This window comes from Crocuta crocuta, unplaced genomic scaffold (genome assembly GCF_008692635.1).
Source record: "Crocuta crocuta isolate KB4526 unplaced genomic scaffold, BGI_CrCroc_1.0 scaffold216, whole genome shotgun sequence".
Taxonomy (NCBI): domain Eukaryota; kingdom Metazoa; phylum Chordata; class Mammalia; order Carnivora; family Hyaenidae; genus Crocuta; species Crocuta crocuta.
Window position 1 is genome coordinate 6,370,509 of NW_027531504.1, and position 23,230 is coordinate 6,393,738.

At 39.1% G+C, this 23,230-nt stretch overlaps 1 protein-coding gene across 1 annotated transcript in view; it reads left to right on the forward strand.

Annotated features, from left to right (window-relative positions):
• The window catches only part of NDUFA12 (NADH:ubiquinone oxidoreductase subunit A12), a 25,666-nt gene extending 2,711 nt beyond the window's left edge, over nucleotides 1-22,955 (forward strand). Inside the window, exons 3-4 of the mRNA XM_077772164.1 lie at nucleotides 2,449-2,536; nucleotides 22,674-22,955. Of these exons, the coding sequence (XP_077628290.1) occupies nucleotides 2,449-2,536; nucleotides 22,674-22,854 (269 nt within the window). The 3' untranslated portion in view covers nucleotides 22,855-22,955. The remainder of the gene's footprint in view (nucleotides 1-2,448; nucleotides 2,537-22,673) is intronic.
• Nucleotides 22,956-23,230: the final 275 nt, after the last annotated feature.

Here is a 23,230-nt window from a genome sequence, read left to right on the forward strand (position 1 = left end):
TTTACTATTAGTTACTACTTTTTTTTTTTTTTTTTAATGTTTTATTCATTTCTGAGAGAGAAAGAGAGACAGTATGAGCTGGGGAGGGTCAGAGAGAGAGAGGGAGACACAGAATCTGAAACAGGCTCCAGGCTCTGAGCTAGCTGTCAGCACAGAGCCCGATGCAGGGGCTCGAACCTGTGAACCGTGAGATCATGACCTGAGCTGAAGTCGGACACTTAACCGACTGAGCCACCCAGGCACTCCCAGTTACTTATTTTCAAAGTTGATTTCTCTAATAGAAAGAGATTTTGAAATTTTTTTTTCTCTGAAAAGCTCTATTTCCATTTGATCCAGGGCTTGGGAGAAGGCTCCAGAACGGTGTATAAGCAGTCTAGTGGCTGCAAGGAGCTCAAGCATGCTAGAGGAGGGCCCTCAAAGGCACATGGGCTCCAGAGGCTACTAGTTGTGCTTAAAAATCTGTATTTCTTTTAAGAGATAAGGTCATATTTATTTTTATCTTTTTTAACAATACTTTTTAAAAAAAATCTTTAGCTTCTGCACAGCAAAGGAAACAACCCACAAAACTAATAGGCAACCAACGGAATGGGAAAAGATAGTTGCAAATGACATATCAGATAAAGGGTTAATATCCAGAATCTATAAGGAACTCACCAAACTACACGCCCGAAAAACAAACAACCCAGTGAAGAAATGGGCAGAAGATATGAACAGACACTTCTCCAAAGAGGACATCCAGATGGCCAACAGACACATGAAACGATGCTCAGCATCCCTCCTCATCAGGGAAATACAAATCAAAACCACACTGAGATACCACCTCACGCCAGTCAGAGTGGCTAAAATGAGCAAATCAGAGAACTCTAGATGCTGGCGAGGATGTGGAGAAACGGGCACCCTCCTACACTGTTGGTGGGAATGTAAACTGGTGCAGCCCCTCTGGAAAACAGTGTGGAGGTTCCTCAGGAAACTAACAGTAGAACTCCCCTATGACCCAGCAATAGCACTGCTAGGAATTTACCCAAGGGATACAGAAATGCTGATGCATAGGAGCACATGTACCCCAATGTTCATAGCAGCACTCTCCACAATAGCTAAAACATGGAAAGAGCCTAAGTGTCCATCGACGGACGAATGGATCAAGAAGATGTGGTTTATCTATACGATGGAATACTACATGGCAATGAGAAACAATGAAATCTGGCCATGTGTAGCAACATGGATGGACCTTGAGGGTGTTATGCTGAGCGAAATAAGTCAGGCAGAGAAGGACAAATATCATATGTTTGCACGTATAGGAGGATTAGGAGGAACTTGACGGAGGAACAAGGGGGAGAAGAAGGGCGGAAATGGTGGGGGAAAGGGAGAGAGGCAAACCATGAGAGACTCTTGAATGCTGACAAAAACTGAGGACTGATGGATGTGGGGGGGAGGGAGGGATGGGCATGGAGGAGGGCACTCGTGGGGATGAGCACTGGGTGTTATGTGGAAACTAATTTGACAATAAACTATTTGTAAAAAAAAAAAAATTATTTTTGAGAGAGAGAGACAGAGTAGGAGTGGAGAGAGGCAGAGAGAGGGAGACCCAGACTCTGAAGAAGATATTTATTTATTTATTTAAAGCTTTTAAAATTTATTTTGAGAGAGAGAGCAAGCAGGGGAGATGCAGAGAGAGGAAGACAGAATCCCAAGGAGGCTCCAGGCTGTGCTGTCAGTCCAGAGCCCAATGTGGGGCTTGAACTTCCTAACCTGAGCTGAAATCAAGAGTCAGACTCTTAACTGACTGAGCCACCCAGATGTCCCAAGAAACAGTTGTAAATTGTAGTTACACCCCCAACTATTTCACAGAAATTTGTTAACTAAAAAAATGTAGCCATACTGTTTTGATGACAGGAGCTGTCCTATTTATCTAACCGCCATTTATAATGTTTGCTTATTACGTGTGATCACCAGTTTCCAAAAGGATCTCTGGTGGTTGTTTAAATATACTTATATGGAAACATATAATTCAAGTATGATTACTGTGAATACATTTCTCCTGCCCCAGTGTCAGGAGAGCACTTTCTCTCATGAATACCCTGAACGGTTGGAAACACACTCCTCCACTTTTTCCTCTACCCCCTTGTTAGGGGCACGGTGGGGAGGGGAAGCAAGGGTTCTCCACTGTGGGAGATGTCTGAGCCCCACACATAGAGTGCGTCTCAGTCCCAGTGAAGGCATTTTGCTCTGGCAGCTGCCAGGCTATTGATGAAAGCTTGCCATTCACTTCCTGAGGCTTGTCTTCACTAATATACCCAGGGTGCTGTTCCTTTAACATTCTCTCATGTAAGAGTCTTTTGTTAAAGAAAAAAAAAATTCTTCTTTGCTATTATACAGTTATGCTTTTTTTTTTTTTAAAGGTTGTCTTTATTTCTTCGCATCTTTATAAATGTTGGTCTTTCCACCCAGGTCGTCACCGATGGGTTATCTATACTACTGAAATGAATGGCAAGAACACATTTTGGGATGTGGATGGAAGCATGGTCCCTCCTGAATGGTAAACTAAGGCAACATTTTATTTTCTTTGGCTTGGCAATATTTGTGTCATTACACAAATATTTATTGCATATCTGTTTATAAAACAGTGATCTGAAAGCATCTGTCCCAGTTATGGTGACCGTGTAACAAATAACCCTAAAACTTAGGGTCTTAAAACAACAAGTGTTTATTTCTCATAGTTTTTATGGGTCAGGAGTTCAGGCAAGTCATAGTCAGACCAGCTTATCTCTGCTCCACAATGTCAGGTCGAAGACTCAAAGGCTCGATACCAGAATCATCTGAAGACTTGTTCATTCAGTATCTGGCAGCTGGTACTGGCTGTCAGCAAGGGGCGTGGCTGGGGTTTTGGGATGGAACACCCTCAGGTAGCCTGCACCGCCTCAGGCAAGGGCTCTAAGAGCCAACCCCAGGCAGAAGCCATGTTGCCTTAACTGACATAGTCTTGGAAATTTCTGCATTCCGTTGGTTGGGGCAGTTAGAAAACTCTGCCCAAGTTTAATGAAAAAGAACATAAACCCTGTTTTTTAATGGAGGCATGTCAACATCACATAACATGTTGGCATATATAATGATGTGGCTGTCTTTGGGGAAAAACAGTATGCCACATTATCAGGTGGCTGTGGGTGAAGGGAAAGGCAAAGAGAATTCTGACTGACTCTGAATATTTGGCAGTTTGACTTTAAGCAAGTTTCCTAACCTCTCTGGGGTTTAGTTTTTTAATCTGTAAAATTTTTCTCATCTGTAAAATGAAGGCCCTCAAATTCCTATGTCTCTAAAAAGTAATTTTATACTTATTTTGAAATGAAATTCTTTTTTTTGAAATGAAATTCTAAATGCTCTTGGATTATCAATTTTGTGTAAAATATTTTCAAAGCAAAGTACTCATATCTGTTTCATAGATTGCTAAAATAATGCCATTTGATACATAATTAAACTCTAGATATCTGTTTCAGTTCATCTAGAAAATTTCACCAGAAAACTAGAAATAAGTGTATCAGGTTAACTGTGACATTTTATTTTACTTGAACTTGATCATCAGAAACTGCCTGTGGCTCTATTTCGTAGAAACTGGAATAATCTCAGGAGTATTCACTTCTATTCTAAAGACTCGAGTAGAAATCCAGGCATACAACATGAGTGAATGAAGTGCAGTGTGAGACAGTAGGGACTGGTGGGGACTGTAAAGGACTGAAAAGCACACACTCCTTCAAAGAGGGCAACAGCGCTCTTCATCACTCCCCAGTTCCATCAGCTGAGAATTTGGTCAACCATTTCTAGATACAGTTTTTCAAAAGAAAGTAGAAATGTGTATTTCATCATTTATGATTTCTTGTTTTTTAAATGTTAATTTAAAAATATGTATCACCCTAAATACAGCACTGTCCAATAGAACTTTTCATGATCATGGGAATTTTCTATGTTTGTGCTGTCCACCACTAGCCACATGTGGCCCAGGGCACTGTGAAATGTGGCTAATGTGACTGAATTGAATTTTTATTTAAATTAAATAGGCTACTTGATTGAACAGAATGTTTTTTTAACAATATATTGTGAACTACGTCTGAAACCAATACTACACGTATATTAACTAATTTGAACTTAAGTAAATAAATTAAAAATATATATTGTAAACTAAGCGAAACATGTCATATTTCTCCTACAACCAGTTCTCTACTCCTTGGACTAATTAGGAGCATTGACCTATATCAGTGTTGTAGTTTGAAGACCACATTACAGGCATACCTAGATTCATTATGCTTTGCTTTAGTGTGCTGCACAAATCAGAGAAGTTTTTTTTCTTTTTCTTTTTCTTTTTTTTTTTTTTTACAAATTGAAGGTTTGAGGCAACCCTGCCTTGAGTAACTCTTTTGGTGCCATTTTTCCAACACCATATGCCCACGTTGTGTCTCTATCATATTTTGATAATTTTCATATCATATGCCATACAGTGTCTATCACATTTTGATAATTTTCACAATATTTCAGTCTTTTTCATTGTTATTATATTTGTTATGGTGACCCGTAATCAAATGATCTTTGACGTTACTGTTGTAATTGTTTTGGGGTGCCATGAGTCGCATGCATATAAGATGGTGAACTTAGTGAACTTAATGTTTATGTTCGGAGTGCCCCACCAACTGGCCACTACCCTGTCTTCCTCTCCTCAGGCCTCCCTATTCCCTGAAACACAACAGTACTGAAATTAGGCCAATCAGTAATCCTTCAAAGGCCTTTGAGTGTTCAAGAGAAAAGAAGAGTTGCACGTCTGTCACTTTATTATATGTGCTGCTGAAGCGAGCACACATCTGTCACTTTAAATCAAAAGCTAGAAGTGATAAAGCTTAGTGAGGAAGGCGTGTTAAAAGCCTACATAGGGTGAAAACGGGGCCTCTTGTATCAAACATTTAGCCAAGTTGTGGATGCAAAAGAAAAATTCTTGAAGGAAATTAAAAGTGCTACTCCAGTGAACACAAGAATGATGAGAAAGTGAAATAGCCTGAGTGCTGATATGGAGAAAGTTTTAGTGTTCTGGATGGAAGATCAGACCAACCACAGCATTCCGGAAGCCAAAGCTTAATCTAGAGCAAGCCCCCAGCTCTCTCAATTCTATGAAGGCTGAAAGAGGTGCGGAAGCTGCAAAAGAAAAGTGAAGCTAGTAGAGTTTGGTTCATGAAGTTTAAGGAAAGACGTGGTCTCCATAACATAAAAGTGCAACGTAAAGCAGCAAGGGCTGATGTAAAAGTTGCCCCAAGTTATCCAGAAGACCTAGCTAAGATAATTAGTGAAGGTGGCAACACTAACAACAGATTTTCAATGTAGATGAAACAGCATTCTATTGGAAGAAGATGCCATCTAGGACTTTCATAGCTAGAGAAAAGTCAGTGCCTGGTTCAGAGCTTCAAAGGACAGGCTGACGCTTTTGTTAGGGGCTAACGCAGCTGGTGTTTTTCACTTGAGGCCTATGTTCATTCACTGTTCAGAAAATTCCACAGCCCTTAAGAATTATGCTAAATCTACTTATGCTCTACCAATGGAACAACAAAGCCTAGGTGACTGCACATCTACTTACAACATGGTTTACTGAAAATTTAAGCCTTCTGTTGGGATCTACTGCTCAAAAAAAAAAGATTCCTTTCAAAATATAACTGCTCACTGACAATGCACCTGGTTACCCAGGAACTCTGATGGAGATGTACAGTGAGATTCATACTCTTTCATGTCTGGTGACACAACATCTTTAGCCCACAGATGAAGGAGTGATTTTGATTTTCTAGTATTATTTAAGAAAGACGTTGTATACACTATAGCTGCCATAGATAGTGATTCCTCTGATGGATCTGGGCAAAGTAAGTTGAAAATCTTCTCAAAGGAATTCATCATTCTAGATGTCATTAAAAACATTTGTTATTTCATGGGAAGAGATCAAAATACCAACATTAACAGTTTAGAAGTTGATTCCAACCCATTGGTCATGGGTGATTTTGAGGGGTTTAAGACTTCAGTGGGTAAACTAATTATAGAAGTAAATGTAGAAATCACAAGAGAACGAGAAGTGGAGCCTGAAGACATGACTGAATTGTTGTAGTCTTATGATCAAACTTGAATGGATGAGGAGTTCCTTCTCTTGGATAAGCAAAGAAAGTGGTTTCTTGATCTAGAATCTACTCCTGGTAGTGATGCTGTGAAAATTATTGAAATAACAACAAAGGACTTAGAATATAATATAAACTTAGTTGATACAGCAGTGGCATGTTTGAGAGGATTGACTCCAATTTTGAAAGAAGTTTTACTGTGGTAAATGGTATCAAATAGCATATATGCTACAGAGAAGTTGTTTATGAAAGGAAGACTGGATTAGTATGGCAGACTTCATCGTTGTCATCTTATTTTAAGAAATTGCCACTATCACCCCCACCACCTCTGTCAGTCAGCAGCCATCAACTTCAAGGCAGGACCTTCCGTGAGCAAAAAACAAAAATTAAAACTCCCTAAAAGGACAGATGGTGGCTAGTATTTTTAGCAATAAAGTATTTTTAAATAAGGCATATTTTTTTTAGATATACTGCTATTGCACATTTAATAGACTATAGTGTAGTGTAAACATAACTTTTATATGCGCTGGAAAACAAAAATTCATTTGACTTGTTTTATTGCAATATTCAGTTTATTTTGTTAGTCTGAAACCAACCCTGCAACATCTCCAAGGTATGCTTGTATTAGGTTGTCTTTATACTCATTGGCTCTTATGAGAAAGCAGCAGTGATGTTACATGTGAGCCTGGATTTTGTACTCTTTTTTAATAAACACCAATAGCCTATGGTTCTTTTAAGATCCAAGGGACCGTGATTTTAGATCAAGAGCTGTCTAGTTTCTCTGAAGAGGCATCTTATATGTTAGGGGCACTATTTGAGACCCAAGACTCAAAGTTGAATTTGGTTTTAGGAGGTAAGATGCCCAAGTTATTTGTTTAGTTGATTGTTAGGGGGTGGAATTGGTCCTAGGAGGATGCAGAAGGCCTGTGGGCTATCCCTTTCAGATCTCCAATAGATTGAGATCTATCTCCTTCAAAGCACTCATCTTTACTCAGCGCTCATGGTCTATATTTTGGGAGAAAGTTGGGGCGCGGGTTGCGGGAGGGAACTGATTTAAATTATGTGATGAAACACATTTAAAATGGTAAAGTAGTAAAAACTAAGAAAGGATAAGAGCACTGTTTAGCCAAGTGAGTTCTTTCATATGATCTGAGATCACATGAAAAAGAGGTAGAGAGCTGTAGAAGATAACATCGGTCCAGCAGTTGCCTGAGGGCAATTGAGGATATAAAGCTGAATTTCTTTGTGGAGGGGAGCCTCCTAAGGCTGAGTACCTTTGATGACCCTTGTATATAAGGGAAGCTTAAGGGCTTGCAATGTAGGGAGAAGTGTTGTTGGACAAGTTTAGCTGTTTGTTTCTCCAGAAGACTCTCCTTTGATGAGTGTAATACATTGTAGAATTCTAAATCTGTGGAGTCTTACCTTTGATCCATGAATAAATTTGAAGTTGGGTTCATTTTAAAAACATTTTTTTAATGTTTATTTATTTTTGAGAGAGAGAAATAATGCATGTGGGGGAAGGGTGAGGGGGGTACAAAGGATCTGAGGCAGGCTCTGTGCTGACAGCAGAGAGCCCAGTGTGGGGCTCAAACTCACCAACCGAGAGATCATGACCTGAGCCAAAGTCAGAGCTTAACAGACTGAGCCACCCAGGGGCCCCCAATTCAGTTTTAATTAGAGAGCCAGGTATTGCTTTACATACAAAGTAATGAATAACAAACAAAGTTTGTCATTGTTACTTATTCAAATAACTATTTATTTTATGCTTACCAGATGCCAAGAGCTATTGTAGACACTGGGAATACAACAGTAAATAAAGTTCTTGCTCTCATTGGAGGAAGGCAGACAAACAAATGTGTTCTATATTTTAGACAATTATAAATACAAAGATAATACAAAGCTGGCATTCATAAAGGGATAAAGAGTAATGGGAGGGTCTGGTGGCTGTTGTATTTGGAAGTTAGGAAAGGCTCCCTTGAGGAAATGAAATTGGAAGAGGGGAGGGAGCAGGCTGGGGAAGGGGGCACAGAGGTCCAGGCAGTAGAAACCACAGTGCAAAAACCTGTGTGTTGAGATATATTTGCTGGTATTTAAAGAACAGCAATATGGCTAGTTTGGCTGGAATGGAATGACTGAAAGGAAGATTTTCGGTAACTAGGAGAGAAATAGCTAGGGCCTGGATCATGTAGATGTGGTAAGCCGTGGGTTGTTTGGCTTTTTTTTTTTTCCCTGAATTTCTTTGAAAGTCACTGGAAGGAAAAGTGGGATGTGATCTGTTTTAGAATTTTTTTTTAAAATTGAGATCAATCTTAAACTTTCTGAAGAGCTGAAAGTATATGAATTATTTCAAAGTTGCCAAAGGATTTCTTGAATACTCCAGTGTGTACTTCCTACAAACAAGGATATTCTTCTATGTGACTACAATTTAACCATCAAAGCTGGGAAATTAACAGTCATATACCACTGTTGTCTCATCTTCAGATCCCATTTAGTTTTCATCAGTTGTGCCAACAAAGACCTTTTATAGCCAGAGGGTCTAATTGTGCATTTCATGTGGATTTCATTTCTCTCTAGTCTCTTTCACACTGGATTTGTTTCTAGCTTTTCCATAATTGTCATGACCTTCATGCTTTTGAAAGTTACAGGGCAGTTATGTTGTATAAAGTCCTTCAGTCTGAGCTTGTCAAATGTTTTCTCATGACTAGATTCAGGCTATATATCTTTGGCAGGAATTTCACAGAAGCAGTGCCATGTTTTTCTTACAGTCTATTAGGTGGGACCCTATTTTGATTATCCCCATTACTGATTATATCTTCCCTCACTTGAATAGAGTATATCTGGGATGTTTCTCCTTTCTAAAGTTTTCCCTTTGCAATTAATGAGCGCGCTGTGTAGAGGTGCTTTGAAGTTAAATTTAAGTGTCCCATTACTCAACAAATTTTCATTCTACTCGTTTATTTGTATCCGTATGAACTCCTGTTGTTATCAGTGAGTTATAATTCATTACTATGCTTGTTCCATTTATTTATTTATTTACTTGCTGACTTACTTATTTTCCTCCTCTCCTTCACCTATTTCTTTTATTACCCTATCCCCCTTCCCCTCTGGCAACCATCAATTCTGTATTTATGGGTCCATTTCTGCTTTTTGTTTGTTTTGTTTTTTATGCTTTGGATATTTGTTATTTATATGTGAAATCATAGGGTATTTGCCTTTTTCATTCTGACTTATTTTGCTTAGCACAGTACTCTCTGGGTCCATCCGTGTTGTAACAGATGGTAAGATCACATTAAAAAAAAATTTTTTTTAATCTTTATTTATTTTTGAGAGAGAGAGACAGAGCACGACCAGGGGAGGAACAGAGAGAGAGGGAGGCACAGAATCCAAAGCAGGTTCCAGGCTCTGAGCTGTCAGCACAGGGCCTGACATGGGGCTCGAACTCCTAACTGCGAGGTCATGACTCCGAGCCGAAGTTGGACGTTTAACTGACTGAGCCACCCACTCACCCCAAGATCACATTCTTTTTTTTTTTTTTTTTTAAGACTGAGTAATATTCTGTCAGCACAGAACCTGATGCAGGGCTCAGACTCACTGACCATGAGATCATGACCTGAGCTGAAGTTGGGTGCTTAACCGACTGAGCCACCCAGGCGCCCCAGCACATCTTCTTTATCCATTCATCTTTTGGTGGGCACTTGAGTTGCTTCCATGTCTTGGCTATTATAAATAATGCTGCCCTTAATGTAGGGATGCATGTATCTTTTTGAATTAATGTTTTCATTTTCTTTTTTTTTCCTTAAATAGTTTATTGTCAAGCTGGTTTCCACATAGCACCCAGTGCTTATCCCAACAAGTGCCCTCCTCCATGCCCATCACCCCCCTTCCCTTCTCCCCCACCCCCATCAGCCCTCAGTTTGTTCTCAGCATTCAAGAGTCTCTCATGGTTGCCTCCTTCCCTTTCCCCAACTATTTCTCCCCTTCTTCCCCATGGTACTCCGTTAAGTTCCTCCTAATCCACCTATACGTGCAAACATATGGTATCTGTCCTTCTCTGCCTGACTTATTTCGCTCAGCATAACCCCCTCAAGGTCCATCCATGTTGCTACACATGGCCAGATTTCATTCTTTCTCATTGCCATGTTGTATTCCATTGTATAGATATACCACATCTTCTTAATCCATTCGTCAGTTGGTGGACAATGTTTTCATTTTCTTTGGGTGACTATCCAGCAGTGGAATTACTGGATCATATGGTAATTCTATTTTTAATTTTTTTAGGAGACTCCATACTATTTTCCACTGTGGTTGTACCAATTTCATTTCTACCAACAGTGCACAAGGTTTCTTTTTTTTCCCATATCCTCACCAGAACTTAATATATCTCATTTTTTTGTGCTAGCCATTCTGACAGCTATAAGATGATATCTCATTTGGTTTTGATATGCTTTTCCCTGATGATTAGTGATGTTGGGCATCTTTTCATGTATCTGTTGACCATTTGTATGTCTTTTTGGAAAAATATCAGCTCGGGTCCTCTACCCGTTTTTTATTTGGAGTGTTTGGGGTTTTTTGGTGTTGAGTTGTATAAATTCTTTATATTTTTTAGATATTAATCCCTTATTGGATATATCATTTGCAAATATATTTTCCCATTCATGAGGTTGCCTTTTTGTTTGGTTGATGATTTCATTTGCTTTACAAAAGCTTTTCATTTTGGTGTAATCCCAGTAGTTTATCTTCGCTTTTGTTTACATGCCTGAAGAGACACATCCATAAATACATTGCTAAGGGTGATGTCCAAGAGCTTACTGCCTTTGTTTTATTGCCTGTTATTTACAATTAAAAAAATTTTTTTAGTGTTTATTTTATTTTTGAAAGAGAGAGCCAGAGCGTCAATGGGAAAGGGGTAGAGAGAGGAAGACAGAATCTGAAGCAGGTTCCATGCTCTGAGTTGTCAGCACAGAGCCCAGCCTGATGCAGGGTTTGATCCCACAAACTGTGAGAACCCATAAACTGTGAGATCATGACCTGAGTCGAAGTCAGATGTCTGACTGAGCCACCCAGGCACCCTGTGATTTACATTTTGAAAGCATCTCTGTCGTTGCTGTGAAGAATGAGGAAGGTGGGGCAGTGTTGAAGGAGGCTAATTGCTGGACTAAGGTGCTAGTGAGCAGGTTATGAGTTTGGGGATTGTACCACGTATCCATTACTGTGTTAACAGAGTTACATTTAGCTTAAAACAATAAACAGTATCTCATAATTTCTGTGTGTAAGGAATTGAATGCAATTTACCTAGATGCCTCTGGGGCGAGCTATAGTTCCTGTCCTGTCCTGTCTGAGTCTCTGGTGCCGGGGATGGCCTGTGATAGTATATGAATCTGTAAGGTAGCTCCGTAATCTCACCTAGAGAAGGATTCCCTTTCAAAGTATCAAGTGTTTATCATAGAATCAGGGAATTTCTTCAGTAAACTTCTGTGGCTCACATACTGTTCTCTAATCTAGTGGGGACATTAGAAATGTTGGAGGGGGGAGGGGGCGCCTGGGTGGCTCAGTCAGTTAAGCATTCTACTTCGGCTCAGGTCATGATCTCACGGTTTGTGAGTTTGAGCCCCGCGTTGGGCTCTGTGCTGACAGCTCAGAGCCTGGAGCCTGCTTCGGATTCTGTGTCTCCTCTCTCTCTGACCCTCCCCTGCTTACACGGTCTCTCTGTTTCTCTCTCTGTCTCTCTGTCTCTCTCTCTCTCAGAAATAAATAAAACATTAAATTAAAAAAAAAAAAGAAATGTTGTGGGGAAAAGAGAGTTCACTTTATCTCATTACAAGGCCTTCATTTCTTTGACTCTGTCAGCAGCTAGTGAGGCTGTTGGGTCTACTGGTAGGTAAACAAAAGGTGTATATGCTGATGCAAATGTGTGGAGTGTGCACTAGAGCTCTAGGTACCTTGAAAATTAAAAACTAGATGCCTAGAACCTATCACGGTACTCAGCTTACATATCACTAATTCAACAAATACTAAGCATCTCACTGTGTGTCATGCACTGATAGATTTACACATTTGCAGTGGTAAGCAAAATAGGTGGTCCTTGCTATCTTGGAGTATATGTCAATGAATTCTAGCTGGTAGACTAATACTGTGTACTATAACTGAGTGTCCATTAGTATTCTTTGTTATAGTACTTTTATTTTCTTAAAAATTTTTTTAAACATTTATTCATTTTTGAGAGAGAGACAGAGCATGAGCAGGGGAGGGACAGAGAGAGGGGGAGACTCAGAATCTGAAGCAAGTCCCAGGCTCTGAGCTGTCAGCACAGAGCCTGATGCAAGGCTCGAACCCACTAGCCATGAGATCATGACCTGAGCCAAAGTTGGACGCTTAACCAACTGAGCCACCCAGGTGCCCCTTATCATACTTTTATTTTCTTATGTAAGATCTATTCTCTTATAGAATCAGCAGTGACATTTTAATTTCTTTTTTAGGAGTTTATATTAGCTTAACCTGACTGAACAGAATACTCAAAGTATTTCAGTAGATCACAAGTAATCTTTTATACCATTATACTCTTTTTTTTAATGTTTTATTTATTTCTAGGAGAGGGAGAGAGAGACAGCATGAGCAGGGGAGGGTCAGAGAGAGAGGGAGTCACAGACTCTGAAATAGGCTCCAGGCTCTCAGCTGGCAGTCAGCACAGAGCCCGACACAGGGCTCGAACCCACGAACCGCGAGATCATGACCTAAGCGAAAGTCGGACACTTAACCTAACCAACTAAGCTACCCAGGCGCCCCATACCATTATACTCCTTAATACCATTTTGATTGTCCTTAATTTTATCTTTATAGCTACCATCTACATAGTAATGCACAAAAGTCTTTATTTCTTTCCTTTTTCCTTCCATCCTTCCTATTTTGAGAGAGAATCTTAAGCAGCCTCCACACTCAGCTCAGAGCCATGGGGCTCAATCCCATGACCCTGGGATTGTGACCTGAGCCAAAATCAAGAGTGGGACTCTCAACTGACTGAGCACCAGGGGTCCCCCCTTATTTTCATTTTTATGCTTATTAGCTTTGGCATAGAATTAGTAACAGATAAACCTAGTAAGTAATTAGTATCTAGATGAAGTTTGACAAGGGAAAAGGTCGAGAATAAAATGGTGGAAAGTTTGGACTCTTATGCATAATAGTATAAAATTACTGTTTCTACTTATCAGGAGTTTTTTGGTTTGAAGTGTCAGAACCCTGAAATCCTTTCAAATTAAATATGGCTTGCCTAGATTTTTCTCTACTATGTATATACTTTCTTCCCACTTGGTGGCACCTTCTGTTCATTTCTAAGTAACATCTTTTCTCCCTCAGCGTAGTACAGCCAGTCTGTCCTTGTATATTGATTTTCCTTATTAAGATTAATGGTTAAATTATTGAAGTAATATATAAATACATTATTTTTTGAATAATAGCGTATGTTGAAAATTGCCTTTTTAACAGAAAATTATTTTCGCTTCAAGATTTTTCCAAAGCCATAGTGTAATTAACATGTTTTTACTCTTGTGAAGATTCCTTTTCCTTGTGGCCAGCTTTTTTTCAGTTAGTGTATGTTGTTCTAGATGCCTTTGTAGAAAAGTGGGGTGGAAGTCGGGGAGACTGAGGGTGATAGGAATCAAAGATGCTTCATAGGTGTAGGTTTGAGAGGTTGGATGGTGTTACCGTTCATTGAGATAGGAAGACTTGAGAAAAGTAGGATGGGGAGTGGAGGGTTGCAGTCAGAATTCTCTCTTTTGGATGTAGTAAATTTGATCCAGCTGTCGAGTGAACAGCTCATATATAAATCTGGAGTTTAGGAAAGAGGTTGAGCTAGCAAAGAAGAATGAGAAGTACCTAGCAAAGGAAAAGGGAAGGCAAGAGAGAAGAGCATTTCAACAAAGATGAGGCTAGCTGTATTGATTGATGCTGAGAGATTGCTTGAGATCAGGACAGAGAAGTGTCCATTTGATTTGGCAATATGAACTTCATTGAATCTAAATGGAATCTGTCCTTAAAATTATGAGAAGCCAGAAAAGTTTAAAGAATCTGGCAGGGGCCAGGGATAATCTACATAGTCCCTAAGAGACAACCACTGTCGACATTTGGCATATTTCCTTTTAAAAATTAAAAAAAAAAAATTTTATTTTGTTATTGTGTTCATAATCTTATTTAGGTTTTTTTGTCAGTATTATAAGCAATTTTCCATGTTATTAAAACAATCAATACAATCACTGTTAATTTTTTTCTAATTGTAAAAATGTGCAATTGTTATAGGAAACTTGGAAAACCCAGAGATACATGAAATAGAAATAAAAATAAACTCCTTGGGGTGCCTGAGTGGCTCAGTCGGTTAAGCCTCTGACTTCAGCTCAGGTCAGGATCTTGTGGTTCCTCAGTTCAAGCCCCATGTTGGGCTCTGTGCTGATAGCTCAGAGCCTGGAGCCTGCTTCGATTTGGTGTCTCCCTCTCTTTCTGCCCCTCCCCCACTCGCACTCTGTCTCTCTCTCTCTCTCAAAAATAATAAACAAAAAATTTTTAAAAATAAATAAAAATAAACTCCTTTCCCCAGAAATAAACAATGTTAACCTTTTTTTTTAGTGTTTATTTTTTTGAGAGAGGGGGGTGGCGGGGGTTGGGGGGTGGGAAGGAGCAGAGAGAGAGGGAGACCAGGACAGAATCTGAGGCAAGCTCCAGGCTCTGAGCTGTCAGCACAGAGCCATGAGATCATGACCTGAGCCGAAGTCAGAGACGCTTAACTGACTGACCATCCAGGCGCCCCTGAGGATCTGCTTTTAAATAAAGAAGGAATATTTCAAATGGATCACAGTGTGGAGAACAGATTGAAATGATCACACCCTCTTTAGAAGAAGTTTTGTGATTATAAATAACTATATATAGATTTGTGTGTGTAACAGTATTTTGTTTGCTGGCCTCCTTTTCTCACTGAATAAATCACACATTTTCCCCAATTCACTAAATATTCTGCTTGTCAGTTTGAGATTTTTAGTGTCTGAGGGACTTTTTTTTTTTAATGTTATTTTTGAGAGAGAAACAGAGAGCAAGCAGGGGAGGGGCAGAGAGAGAAGGCGACAGAGAATTGGAAGCAGGCTCCAAGCTATGAGCTGTCAGCACTGAGCCTGACGCGGGACTCAAACTCACAGACTGTAAGATCATGACCTGAGCTGAGGTCGGCCGCTTAACCAACTGAGCCACCCACGTGCCCCAACAGGGGCTTTTGATATAAAAAGATTAATGGAAATTTGGGCTTAAAATTAATATGCTGTTTGTTACAGCTGAAGTTTAACTTTTTATTTTAATTCCACTATAGTTAGCATACAGTGAACTGTTAGTTTCAGGGGTACAGTATAGTGATTTGGCTCCTCCATACAACCACCCTGTGCTCATCACAAGAGTGCTCTTTAATCCTCATCACCTATTTAGCCCATTCCCCAACCACCTCCCCTCCCATAAGCATCAGACTGTTCTCTATAATTAAGAGTTACAGCTGCAATTTTTAAAACCTACTTCTTAAGCCTTGAGGTCCAATTTATAAATAGGATAACAAGATTAGTAAATTGAACATTTTTGCATAAAAATAGAGAACAATTATTTTCTCTTGTTTGATAAACTCAAATGGAGAGGATTAAAATCTCCTAAACAATTATCTTCTTTACAAGTTTAGTTAATTACATTCCTTTCAACACTTTAGGTCACAATTATAAATGTAATATATATTTTTTCTATGCCCAACATAGATGCACAGACCTATCAAACAAAATGTTCCTAAGCCTTAAGTGACTCGTGTTTAATCAAGCTAGAAACTTAAGGGTTGTCCTCACGGGTCTTCTCTCTCCAGCATCCAGTCTGTCAGCAGGTTCTCTGTGATTACTTCTGAATATGTCCCACATCCGATCACTACCTCTGTCATTATTACCCTGGTCTAAGCCACAGTTAACTCTTGCTGGAAACTTCTACCACAGCCTCCCAACTGGTCTGATTACATTCTTGCAGTGCACCAGTATTCTCCACATCCTAAGTGATTGGGGTGGTTATTTTACAAACCTCTGCTCAGAACTATCCATTAGTTTCCCATCGTGATGAGAATGAAAACCCCAACTCCTTACTAGGCCTTGTGTGGTGTTGGCTCTGCCAACTCTTGGCTTGGCCAATTTGTCCTCACATTCCCTTGACTGGTGAGCACACCCACCTCCGTCGCTCTGTTTTCCCAGATGCTCCATGGCTCACACCTTCGCTTTATTCAAGTGCCTGCTCTGGTAGCTCCTCGTCCTGCCCTATCTAGAAGAGCCTTTCCTCTCACACTGTGTCCCCTTCCCCTGCACTAGTGTTTTCCTTGGCAGCACTTAGCTCTGCCTGGTGTTTTGTTACAGATTATTTAATTTATTGTTTCCCCAACTACCATGCTTCTTGATGATAACAACTTTGTTCACTGCTGTGTTGCTAATGCCTAAAATGATGTTCAGCACATAGTGGATGCTCAATAAATATTTGTTGAGTGAGGGGCGCTTGGGTGGCTTAGTTGGTTGCATTTAACTTTGGCTCAGGTCGTGATCTCACAGTTCGTGGGTTCAAGCCCCGCATTGGGCTCTGTGCTGACGGCTCAGACCCTGGAGCCTGCTTGGGATTTTGTGTCTCCCTGTCTCTCTGCCCCTCCCCTGCTCCCCTGCTGGTGCTCTATCTTTGTTTCTCTCCCAAAAATAAATAAAAACATTTCAAAAATTAAAATATTTGTTGAATGAATGTAGATACACTGTCTTACTTGAAACAACCTTTTTTTTTTTTTTTTTTTTTTAAGTACACATCACGCCCAGAAGAGAGCCCAAGGCAGGGCTTCAGCTCATGACCCTGTATCAAGACTGGAGCTGCGATCAAGGGTTGGACACTTAACTAACTGAGCCACCCAGGCACCCCTAATTTTGTAATTTGAATACAGTAATTGTCTTTGCTTCTTCTAGCTGATCCAGAAATGCTATGTTTGTCACTCTTATAACTTATTTGAATTTGAAGGTAGATTTACGTCTGAATTCCATTCTGACTCCAACGTGTCCTTGTACGCAGGTGCATGAGGTTAGGGAAGAGGCAGAGAAAGGGAGAGAGAATCTCAGCCAGGCTCTGCACTATCAATGTGGAGCCAGATACAGGGCTTGAACTCAAACTGAGATCATGACCTGAGCTGAAATCAAGAGTCAAGACACTTAACCAACTGAGCCACCCAGGTGCCCCAACCTGTCCTGTTTAGTATCTTGTCCCACTGAATCATTTGTTATATTTCAGTTTTTTAAAATAGTCCCCTGAATAAGTTACCAGCTATCAGCAGCAGAGGATGTCTTCCTGTGGGTACATCTGCCTAATCCAGCCTTTTTTGGGTCAGGGATGTTGTGTGAAATACTGACTGAACTGAACTGAAATGAACGTTACTCAGTACACTGCACTGAAAGATTCTTTTCAAAACAGATCCTTCCTAATGTTTATTTTCTGCTCCAGAAAATCGGGATTTTAAGCCACTGTGCTCTAAGAACTGCTAATTGCTGCTTAGGTAGATTTTCCTGTGTTACAGAATGTTACTCTATAACATTTCTCTGTTACAAGCAGAAGATAAGATTTTGGTTTTTAAAGTTCAGCCCTTGTTGAATACATTCCCTTACTATTCAGTGCTTTGTTTAAGGTCAATTCTAACATTTTTCAAAGATGAGTTGTTGGCAATTTTCATGACTGGAAACACAGAAATAAACTACCTAATAGTCTTGATGAACAAGGAACTGCTCTTAATTTCAGTTTCCAGAATAAATCTTTATTGTGTTCAAAGGTTGTCAGTGTATAGTACATGCTAGAGATAGTCTCATGTAGAAAATATGAGGTTTCTAGATTAAAAAGCCATTATTTGAACTTTTTCCACATAATTTCAGAGAATGACTTTGTATTATGTAGTTGGCTTAGAAAAAAATTCCATTAAGGTAGATTGAGGGAAAGTCTGTCTGCCATGGAAACATCTGAGAATATTTTAGATTGAGTGATTTAAAATTTTTTAATGTTTATTATTTTTGAATGGGAGAGAGAAAGAGCGAGTGGGGAAGGAGCAAAGAGAGAGAGGGGGACGCAGAATCTGAAGCAGGCTCCAGACTCTAGCTGTCAGCATAGAGCCGGATGTGGGCCTCGAACCCACGAACTGTGAGATCATGACCTGAGCCTTCAAAGTCAGATGCTTAACCAACTGAACCATCCAGGTGCCACTAGATTGAGTGATTTTTTAAAAAGAGAAATGGTGACGCCTCAACATTTTGATATATATTCTTCTGATCTCTTTTTCTATTCATATAAATCCTTTTGTTTTTAATGTAAGTAGGCCTTTTGAAGAGGTAGTCTGGGTTTAAATCCTAACTCTACTACCTTGGGCAAGTTTTTAAAAATCTGCCCCAGTTTCCTCATTTATTAAATTGGGATAATAACATCTATCTCAGAGAGTTGTTATAAGGATTAAAAGGAGTTAATATTTGTAAAGTATTTAGAACGATCCCTATGACTCATAAATGCTATCTAAGTACTATTAAATAAATTAAGCGAATGATCTGCCATTTAAATTTAACATATGGTGAACATTTTCTCAAAGTCATAAAATTTTCTCTGTAACATAATTTTTAATGATCTTTTAGTCTCTGTCATGTGTATATGCCATGAATTATTTAAGTATTCCCTTTTATTCTTGGTTTTGTTCTTTCCTTTTTTTTTCACTCATATAAATAAAGCTGTGGCCGCATCCTTGTTCTTAAACATTTACTCACACATCTCCATTTCCTTAAGGCAAATTTCTATGGGTAAAATTATTGCATCCATGAGTGAACATGTTTTGAAAGTGTTTGATACTTCCTGCCAAATTGCCCTCAATTTATACTCTTAGCATAAATACATTCAGCTGTATATGAGTGTTAATTTCTCTAAAATTTCACCAGTATCGGGTACCATTACTTTTTAAAGTCTTTGCCAGTTCGGCAAGTAAAAATATAACTGTATCTTGTTTTAGTTTGCATTGCTTTGATTGAGCTTTTTGTGTTTGCCATTTTTACTTTTTTCTTTTATGATTGATCTCAATGACTTTTGTTCATTTTTCTGTTGGACATTTGACTTTTTCTTTCTGATTTCTAATGATAGATGAACTACTTTTCTGTATATGACAGATATTTCCCCATTTGTCTTATCCTTTAATCTTGTTTGACATAGACATTTCAATTTTTATGTAGTAGAATTAACACTTTTTTTCCTTTGTGCCTTTTTGTTTTTAATGTTACTCTTACAAACGGTTCTTCACATTATATAGATATCAATATTTTATGAATATAAATATTCACTGTTGTATCTGAGCATTATTAATCTGTCTGGAATCTATTTCTATATATGGCTTGGGAAATCTAACTTGATTTCTTTTCAACAAAATTCATTATTCTGGCATAATTTGTTGGAAAATATTTAGTTGCCCCAATAATTTAAAATGCCAGCCTTACCTTATATATATTTTAATCTGTTTGGAGAATTTTATTCCATAATATTGTTCTTTTATATTAGTTTATATACCATTCTAACGTTTGTGACCTTAATGTCTGATAACGCTAATAACCTTTCTAATTATTGGTAGTTTTCAAAATTTTTGTAGGTAGGCTTTTAGCTGGTCTGTAGAATTATTATTTTTTAAAATGTTTTTTAATTTATTTTTGAGAGAGAGAGACAGCGTGAGCAGGGGAGGGTCAGAGAGAGAGGGAGATACAGAATCTGAAGACAGGCTCCAGGCTCTGAGCTAGCTGTCAGCACAGAGCCTGACACGGGGCTCACACCCACGACCATGAGATCATGACCTGAGCCGAAGTCAGACACGTAACCGACTGAGCCACCCAGGCGCCCCTGATCTGTAGAATTATAATTGTCAAATCCTGTGGGGATTTTGATTCAGAGTGCATTTAATTGGAAATAACAGTGACTGAGCCAACAAAGTTTGAGCTAGCTGTCTTGTAATGAACTACTTTTGTGTTTTAAATGTTATATTTACCATTCCCATCCTGGGGTTATTTAGACAGCTCTCAGGATTTTGGCAGATACTTAGATGCTTTCATAATCCTAACCCTGTTTGATCTCTTGATTGTAATTTAAATTTTTTGACCAAAAGGTTCTCTTCAACAGTGAGAAGTTGTGTTCAAGCCTCAGCTTTGTGGCATATGTGCTTTGGGACCTTGGGGAAGTCATTTCAGTTCTTTTTACTCAGTTGTAAAATATGAGATACTTAGATTAGTAGTCAGTAAGTAACTGAATAGTATGTATGGGTATGCTTCATAAATTAAAGTGGGAAAGAGTACTTGTTTTAGTATGATGAACATTTTTACCTCAAGAACCAATCATGTTTTTCTTTAGTCTTTCATATCCATTTTTTAAAAAATTTTATTTAAGGGTGCCTGGGTAGCATAGTGAGTTGAGCTTCTGACTCTTGATTTTGGCTCAGGTCACAATCTCATGTGTCATGAGTTTGAACCCCACGTCTGGCTCTGTGCAGACAGCACAGGAGTCTCCTTAGGATTCTCCCTTTCTCCCTCTCTCCCCCCCTCTTCCCCTTGCATGCTCTCTCTCTTTCTCTAAATAATGAATGCATAAACAAACAAATAATAATAAAAAAATTAATGACCCAGCTAAAAATCTGCTTTGCAAAAATTCTTCGGTGTGGAAATCTAGAAGGTATGATTTGTTTAACCTTTATTTAATAATACTATACCAACAACAACAGGAGGGTTACATCAACCTAGCAGATTATAAACATTTTCTTGTTTCTAACAGCTCTTTATACGCCATCATGTGAATAAATTATTGCTCACTCATTCCTTAATTCTTGCCTGTAACCTTGCTGGATAAACATTTTCAGATTTTATGTATTGTGGTAAAAATATTTTTCAGTTTTCTTGAGCATTTTCAATTTCTCTATACGATCTTCAGTCCTTAAGTAACTGAATAGACATATATAAACTTTGGACTCTTCATTTCTTAAGTATCATTTCAACCTTCAAGAGCCTTGACAGCAATTATTTAAATAAAATTTTTGTTATTTTATTCAAATACATTAGTTACTTAAGCTGCCTCAACAAGGTAAAAGTTAAATATTCCTGCCATGCTTTAAGCTTACATAAAGCCCCTTGATAAGTATCAGCCTTGGTTTTGACAACTAATCCATCCTTTGAGTGGCTAGCAGAGCCTGCCTCACTGCCAGCAGCTCAGTCGGGGCTCGTGTTCATAGTCACAGTTTATTGGTCCAAGTCATTTTCCCTAATCCCCAGTTTCTGTTGGAAGATGTGAGGGAGACACCAGTGCAGGGTGTACAGATGTCTTCATTCTTCATTGTGTTAGCTGATCATGATACAATGTCTTTAGACACAAATATAGCAATAGTAATAATCATTTATGTCCTCTCTTTTTGGTTTTAGCCAATACCTAGCTATGTCTATCAATTACTGCTAACAAATTTTCTTAAGCTTAAGTAGCATCATAAACTTTTCTCATTAATTTAGTCCAATTTTACTGAAACCTTCTCTACTTGTCCTTTTTTCTATAGCTAGGAAATCTCTCCCTTTTTTTTCTTGGAGCTGCATTTCTCTGCCCGTTCCCTCCCCTCATTCCCTTTTCCCATAACATCATCCTTTCTTGTGAGCGTCCAGGCTTGGGGGATCTCGTATGAGTCCTCTTTACACTTCCTGTCCCATATAAACTCCGTGTGGCTTCCTGCTCAGTTCCTCTATTTGTCCCTTGGACTTTGATCCCCCCTTTATCCGCCCTCAGTGACAGGTTTGCTGTCTTTTTCCTTTCTACCCCACGCACCCAGCTTCCTATGAGATTAAATTGTTAAACATTTAAACTGAAATACTTGTGAACTTTAGGCTGTGATTCAATGTTTTTAATATGACAAATTGTATGTTCTATAGTATTCAGCTTGAATTTAAGATGCTTGCAGAGATCTCTTCTTCAGTAGGAGCCTCTGAACTTTAAACTAGAGCTTCATCAGCCAGAGCAGCCTGAGCAACTGACAGTCCCAATCAGCCTCTAGCATCTAACAGTAGTACTGTATTTCATCAGTTCTGAGATACTTTTACCTCTAAAATTAAGATACGTATTATAATAGTAGTACCATGAGCTAATTGGCAGCATGTTTTTCTTAGAGATAACATATAAAATATTATGTATTTGAAAATTGATCCCATCCTAGATATGATGAAATACAGTAACAAAAGCAATAGCTAACATCTGTTGAGTACGTACTGTGCACAGTAGGGCTTTATGGGTATTATCTCATTTAATCCTTACGCCATCTTCTGGAACTTAGGATGCTCAGTTGAAAGAGCTAAGGCATAGAAGTGCAGCTAGTAAGTGAAGGAACTGAGATTTGAGCTCAAGCCACACAGTAGCCCCAGAGCTGCCCTCCTGCTTAGCCCTCCTGCCACCACACCCCCCTGCCTCTTCATAACTGTCTTTCTTTTCCTCTTTAAGGCATCGTTGGCTTCACTCTATGACTGATGATCCTCCAACAACAAAACCACCTACTGCTCGTAAATTCATTTGGACAAACCATAAGTTCAATGTGAGTGGCACTCCAGAACAATATGTACCTTATTCTACCACTAGAAAGAAGATTCAAGAGTGGGTCCCACCTTCAACACCTTACAAGTAAAGACAATGGAAAATATTTAAACATGTATAATATGGGGCTCTTCGTGTAATTGCACTTTTACTGCTTACTATTAACTTGATTAAAATTGTTTGATTAAGCAATGTCTTTTATGCCTTTTTGCCCTTACCTTTTGTCATTCATGAACTGCAAAACAGAAGCTTACAAACATGGCTACTTGAAGTGGACTTCTGTTGGGGTGGTGCCTGGTGTGTAGTCCCCCCTTGCCGCTCCGGACATGCCTGTGCTTCATGACCTTGCCTCACGTAGCTGACCAACAGGGGAAGACCTAAAGCTGAACTGAGCCCAACAGACTTTACTGTGGGAATCTGAAATGTGACTGGAGGGACACAGGCTGAGTCACTAGAAGCTGGATGGT